At 34.3% G+C, this 6,557-nt stretch overlaps 1 protein-coding gene across 1 annotated transcript; it reads left to right on the forward strand.

Moving 5' to 3' along the window:
- Positions 1 to 2,349: 2,349 nt before the first annotated feature.
- On the forward strand, positions 2,350 to 6,036 carry LOC108378824 (putative nuclease HARBI1). Its single transcript, XM_017635132.1, has 5 exons — positions 2,350 to 2,369; positions 2,446 to 2,885; positions 2,990 to 3,409; positions 5,837 to 5,937; positions 6,014 to 6,036. The coding sequence occupies exons 2-5, from the start codon at positions 2,455 to 2,457 to the stop codon at positions 6,034 to 6,036; spliced, it is 975 nt and encodes a 324-aa protein (XP_017490621.1). The 5' UTR covers positions 2,350 to 2,369; positions 2,446 to 2,454.
- Positions 6,037 to 6,557: the final 521 nt, after the last annotated feature.

Consider the following 6,557-nt stretch of genomic DNA (forward strand, 5'->3'; position numbering starts at 1 on the left):
GCCTTAGGTACTCCGCACATTAGGCTCCTAATCATAGTAGTGTAAGTGCAATGTTCGCCACCAAAAAGGCACCTTGCAAAACATCGGTGGATGGAGCAATTCTACCGGTGCTGGCCTGGAGGATGGTTAAAGTGTAACTACCATTAGAGGTACGCAAATGCTATTCTGTGCATTTTGTCACAATAGCTTCAAATTTTTTTTATGTATAGAAAAAGTGCTTAAAAAATGCCCACATTTCGGCCAAGTTTCCGACATTTTTTCGACACGACGGAAATTGAAGTTGTTGTAATGGACACGGCAACCGATGTTTTCGATTGCAGTACACTCAATGCGACTGAGTTAGAGGACGAGCGCTTTCCGGCAAGTGATGAAACGAGCACCTTATCTCTAGTTACCACGTATGCAACCAAAGTTAAGCGTTTAACCAAAAGCACCTCAATTGATAAACTGGCTAGCATGGAAAATTAGCGAATTAATTTCCAAGAAAATCAGCTAAAATTAGAAATCGAAAATAATTTTAATGGACGAAAGAGGTTGAGAAGCAAAAATTAGAAATCGGGAGGCCAAAACTTCAGTTTAAAAAACTAGAATCATTTGGAGCTTAAAATGCTATAATTAGAGCAAAATAAAAGAGTAAAAAGGCATGAAATTGAAATGAATTATAAAACTAAATAAAACTATTTTATTAAAGCAATAACACAAAAGGGTCTTTCCACTCGAGCTTGATACTCGGTGGCTCGGTGTTGGGTAATTTTTCTCCATGTACTTATATACCAAGGGTGGGCAAGGCCGAGACCGAAAAGAGCCACATGTAAATTCTAAATGCTTCAAAGAGCCACAAAAAAAAAAAAAAACAGCAAACATTTTATTTTTAATTAAAATTATTATTGGAAATGAAAAACATTAATTTTATTATTATTCTAATGTACGTAAGACAGATATTAAAGAAAATTGAAAAGATTCCTTTGGCCAAATTTTCAAAATCTGGTTTTACGTCAGTTGAAGCCGTTCGTAACAGTTCTGTTAAATTTTGGTTAGTCAATTGGTATGCTCGTTTAAAATCTCCAGTAAAAAATTTCATCTGTTCTCTCGCAAAAGAAAAATATCCAAAACAGTGCGCGAACAGAAAATGTACAGAAACTTGCAAGTTAGACGAACAGCTGATAGAAATTTTGTTTACGTTCAAAAGTATGCAATTGAAAACGTAAGAAAACTAATTCCGAAGTCTTAGCCTGACAGTTCACTGACTAAACGAATAATTACTTACTTCTTACAAGTTTAATTAGTCGCATCTAACTATTTTATCTTCCAAACCATTAAATTTAATTTATGGAATTGCGTAAATTCCAGTCAGTTGGTTTCTTGTTGGCAAATTGNTTGTTGGATAAAATTTTTCCAGCAGAAAGTAACAGCTTTCCCTCAAAATTAAATGTCATTTTGCTCTCTCAATTTCCCCTACTTTGGAAGTTTTTGCGTACGCGAACACAAAAAGCTGATAGTTGTTATAACTTTCAATAATTATACGCGAATGCAAATAATTGTGAACGGTATTTTGACTATACGAATTTTACACTAAGCGCACACTGCTGCCGGCATCGGCAGAATTGTGCTCGGCCGATATCGATAGCTATATGCGGGCGATATGAATAAACCAGGACCGTAAATAACAGTAACCTTTTTTCAACAGCTAAACTTATCCAGATATTTTTAAGTCGAAAATAAAAGTCCTTTCCTAATAATAAATAAACCGCTTATTCAAAGTAAACAAGTTTGGTATCAACTGAAAGGGACTAAAATATCTTTAAAACTGAAATATTTAAACGAAAAAAGCCAGCAGAAAGCCAGCTATTGAAAAATATTTAAATAAAAAATGTTTTTTAATTACCATAGAACAAACCTTGGGACAGGGAAATGCATTTCTTTTGTATTATTTTATAAAAAAAATATATAAATAGAAGTGGTCGCCTTCGATCGTTATTTCTGTTTAAAAGCTATTTAAGTCCTCTTTCATTTGGTACTAAATTTTTTTAATTTGGATAAGCGGTTTGTTTACTATCCGGAAAGACTTTTATTTCGAACTTAAAAAATATCTGTAGCCCGTTTCTGTAACTTTGCGATATAATAACGAATGATTTGTGATCGCAAGGCTCGTATCGAAATCAATATGAAAAGTGTTTCTATAACTCAGAAAATTCACCTTGCGATATGATTGTGGTTAGTTGTTAACATATCGATGGTACGACTGAAATGGAACAAACCGTCTGTCATTTCTAGCGCGAAATTGTCTTGTTTACGTTAAATAAAAGTTAAAAGTTGGAATATTAATTATAAATCCGCCATTTGTTTGTGTGTTTTTGATTAGTTAACAAGTAAGTGCAATTATACCCATATGTATACACACATACATATTGTACATACATACATATAATTCTTAATCTTCTCTAGCTTAAAATTATGCTAGCAGCTGCATTAATTGCTTTGGCAACTGACCAAAGGAATATGTTACGAGTTCATAGACGCCATTTAAGGGATGCAACTGACCCATTTCATTTACCAGAAGCTCGGTTTGAAGAGCTTTTTCGCTTTAAAAAAGAAGCTGCAATTGCTCTATTGAATGAAATAAGTCCTTTTATGAAAAACGGAGAAAGAGCCACGTTTATTCCAAAGGCACTAAGGATGACTGGAGCACTGCATTACTTTGCAACGGGATCGTTTTTAAGGGATGTTGGCCAGGATTTCGTTTGCTCTTTAAGTAAAACAATGGTTTGTCGTTCTATAAAAGAAGTTACATACATCATAGAAGAAAAGTTGATGTGCAATTATATTAAATTTCCAACTACACTGGAGGATCAAAGAATTATAAGTCTGCACATTCTCATGTGCACGTGTTGGTCATTTCTTTTCCAGCTTTTTTTCTGCTACTGGTTTTCTTGNTATAATTATAAGTCTGCACATTCTCATGTGCACGTGTTGGTCATTTCTTTTCCAGCTTTTTTTCTGCTACTGGTTTTCTTGGGTGCATTGATGCTATTGATTGCACGCACATAAAGATTAAAAAGCCAAGAGCCGATGTTGAGAGCTGCTATATTAATAGAAAAGGATATTTTTCAAAAAATGTGCAATTATTATGCGAATACAACCTTAACATATTGGCTGGCAATGCACGTTTTGGTGGTAGTACCCATGATGCATTCATATGGGAAAACAGTAAATGCAAGGAGTTTTTGGAAAGACAATATAGTCGTGATGCAAATACAAGTTGGCTGATTGGAGATTCTGGATATCCACTACAGCCATGGCTAATGACGCCGTTTCGAAATCCGGAAACGACTGGCCAAACCAATTTTAATTTTTGTCATATTCGGGCTCGAAACTGTATGGAAAGACTATATAATCAACAGTTTTGCCGGTAAAAATAAATGTATGAAGAAACCAAATATTTTTTGCCTAAAATATTAAATTTTTTTAAAACTGTTGATTATACAGAAAAACGTTATATGAACAGATTAAGGGAATTGTAATTTTTAATTTTTTTAAATTTGTTTGAGCAAAATCGGACCACCAAGGGTGACAATTTCCCCTATATGATAGTTATATATATATATCTCGATTCCTAGACGTGACCCAGCGAAACGCCGGGACACGTATAACTTCTTTTTTACCGATATAACTTTCCCCGGTAGTTTGAACCCTTCCCGATCACTGACCCCTACCATTTGTCTCACAGTGTAATTAACGCTTGCTTAACTTTGCATAATTTCAGATTGAAGCATAATCTAACTATTCCCGACGTATGTCTAATTACAAATTCAAATAGGGAACCAGACTTTTCCGAAGAAAATCGCTCAAACGACAATATTTTAAATCAAGGAAGAAGGGTTCGGGAGAGCATAGTACGAAATTATTTCAATTAATATTACATAACAAACCCAGTTTGTTAAAATGAATATCGCTAGGTGTTATTGGTGTCAAGGTACATACACTGTTGGCCATATCATATTGGACCAAACTCAAAATGATATTGTTGCCACTTATCTATGTTTACTTACTAATTTTTAAGATTTTTNATGGAAAGACTATATAATCAACAGTTTTGCCGGTAAAAATAAATGTATGAAGAAACCAAATATTTTTTGCCTAAAATATTAAATTTTTTTAAAACTGTTGATTATACAGAAAAACGTTATATGAACAGATTAAGGGAATTGTAATTTTTAATTTTTTTAAATTTGTTTGAGCAAAATCGGACCACCAAGGGTGACAATTTCCCCTATATGATAGTTATATATATATATCTCGATTCCTAGACGTGACCCAGCGAAACGCCGGGACACGTATAACTTCTTTTTTACCGATATAACTTTCCCCGGTAGTTTGAACCCTTCCCGATCACTGACCCCTACCATTTGTCTCACAGTGTAATTAACGCTTGCTTAACTTTGCATAATTTCAGATTGAAGCATAATCTAACTATTCCCGACGTATGTCTAATTACAAATTCAAATAGGGAACCAGACTTTTCCGAAGAAAATCGCTCAAACGACAATATTTTAAATCAAGGAAGAAGGGTTCGGGAGAGCATAGTACGAAATTATTTCAATTAATATTACATAACAAACCCAGTTTGTTAAAATGAATATCGCTAGGTGTTATTGGTGTCAAGGTACATACACTGTTGGCCATATCATTTTGGACCAAACTCAAAATGATATTGTTGCCACTTATCTATGTTTACTTACTAATTTTTAAGATTTTTCGATTAAAATGCAGTTCATCCTCTAAAAAAAACCCGCATAAACCCGAGTTTAAAGCTTTGTATAAAACTAAAAAAAAAAAATAACCAAAAGTTCATTCATTTTAAAACTTTCTTCTCAGTAGTGTTAGCATTGTTTTGAATATACATTTTTATAGCCCATACAATTTTTTTTGTCGCAGTTGCTTCCATATAACTAATAAGCACAACACTGAAGGAAGAAAAATTTAAAAAACCTAAGGTAATTTTTAGCCATTTGAAGCTTGCACACTATTGCAATAAATATGAATGGGCTGTAAAAATTTACATTCAAAAAAGTGCTAACACTTCTGAGAAAAAAGTTTTAAAATGGATGAAATTTTGTTAAATTTTTTTTAGTGTTCTAAAAAGTTTTATACTTGGGTTTCTATGTTATTTGTGAGGGAATGAACTGATAAGCAGCAAACAAGATCATTTCGAGTCTTGCACAACTTCGCTCCGGCTACTGCAGCAGGTTAAACTCCTACCTGAGTAGGCTGAATGAGGATGTGCCTAATGAATGTCCGGCATGCGGAGAGACCCCACATGACTCGAAACATCTCTTCGCATGCCCGGCAAACCCGACATCCCTAACGACCTTGTCCTTATGGGCAAACCCCGCAGAAGCTGCACGCTTCCTAGGGTTGCCGTTAGTGGAACTTGACGACAACGACTGAGATACCAACCGATCTGGGCGGGGTTGTTGTAGCCGCTACAACAACAACAACCATTTCGAGTTTGGTTCAAAATGATATGTTCAACACTATATAGTGCTTATCATAACTTTACGGCACTCGCTTATTGACAAGATTTGACCTATTTATCTTAATATTTGTTTATAAAAATATAGTATATTCTTTAACAAAAACCATATAAATCCAAGTTTCAATCTGTGTGGGAATTTATGTATGTATGTACTTTATTAAATGGATACGAGAAATTATAAAAGAGACTTTTAGTTAAACGTACGCCTTTATTTAAGACATTTTAGCTATAATTGGTCGCAACGAAGTGAGACCGGTATTTGCTAGTATTAAGTACATATTATAATACAAAATGCAAAAGGGGTTTCCAATTAGAGCGGGTAGATGCTGGCGGCTTGTTGATTCCTCATCAACAACTACCCGCGCTTATTGAAAACCCTTTATATACACTGGCGACCAAAAGTGAGTGCATGGTGATTTGTGTTAAATATTTGTATTGTTTTTAATCTAACTTTTTCAAAAAAAATTGGGTATTTAGGTACATCGGCTATGAAATTCTAGTAAAACAAATGGAAGTTCTTATTGACTAGAAACATGAATTTCTTGTTTAATAAAATGCGCAAGACCGTTTGTAAAAAAAATTAGATACTCAATGCTAATTTGTATAACATGCGCTTGTTATATGAAAATAAAATTATAGTTTAAATTAACTAAAAACACGCTGTTATTACAATAACAACTGAAAAGTACAAAATAATTTATAGATATACATAAAGACTGTAAAGTTAGTTGCAGCTTTTTGACGTAATTTTCAATGGAACATCTGTCAAAAGCGCAAAACGCAGTCAGAAGAAGAAAATATTTTAAATCAGCGCGATTTTTCCTTGTCCTTATGGGCAAACCCCGCAGAAGCTGCACGCTTCCTAGGGTTGCCGTTAGTGGAACTTGACGGCAACGACTGAGATACCAACCGATCTGGGCGGGGTTGTTGTAGCCGCTACAACAACAACAACCATTTCGAGTTTGGTTCAAAATGATATGTTCAACACTATATAGTGCTTATCATAACTTTACGGCACTCG

The sequence above is a fragment of the Rhagoletis zephyria genome, unplaced genomic scaffold (genome assembly GCF_001687245.7).
Source record: "Rhagoletis zephyria isolate East Lansing unplaced genomic scaffold, Rhagoletis_zephyria_1.1 Rzeph_scaffold_15022, whole genome shotgun sequence".
Classification (NCBI taxonomy): domain Eukaryota; kingdom Metazoa; phylum Arthropoda; class Insecta; order Diptera; family Tephritidae; genus Rhagoletis; species Rhagoletis zephyria.

Coding starts and splice junctions, on each gene's coding strand:
- LOC108378824 (XM_017635132.1), top strand. CDS start 2,455: ATGCTAGCAGCTGCATTAATTGCTTTGGCAACTGACCAAAGGAATATG. Junction 3,410..5,836: donor TATAATCAACAGTTTTGCCG/GTAAAAATAAAT, acceptor AAAATGCAAAAG/GGGTTTCCAATTAGAGCGGG. Junction 5,938..6,013: donor ATATACACTGGCGACCAAAA/GTGAGTGCATGG, acceptor TTGGGTATTTAG/GTACATCGGCTATGAAATTC.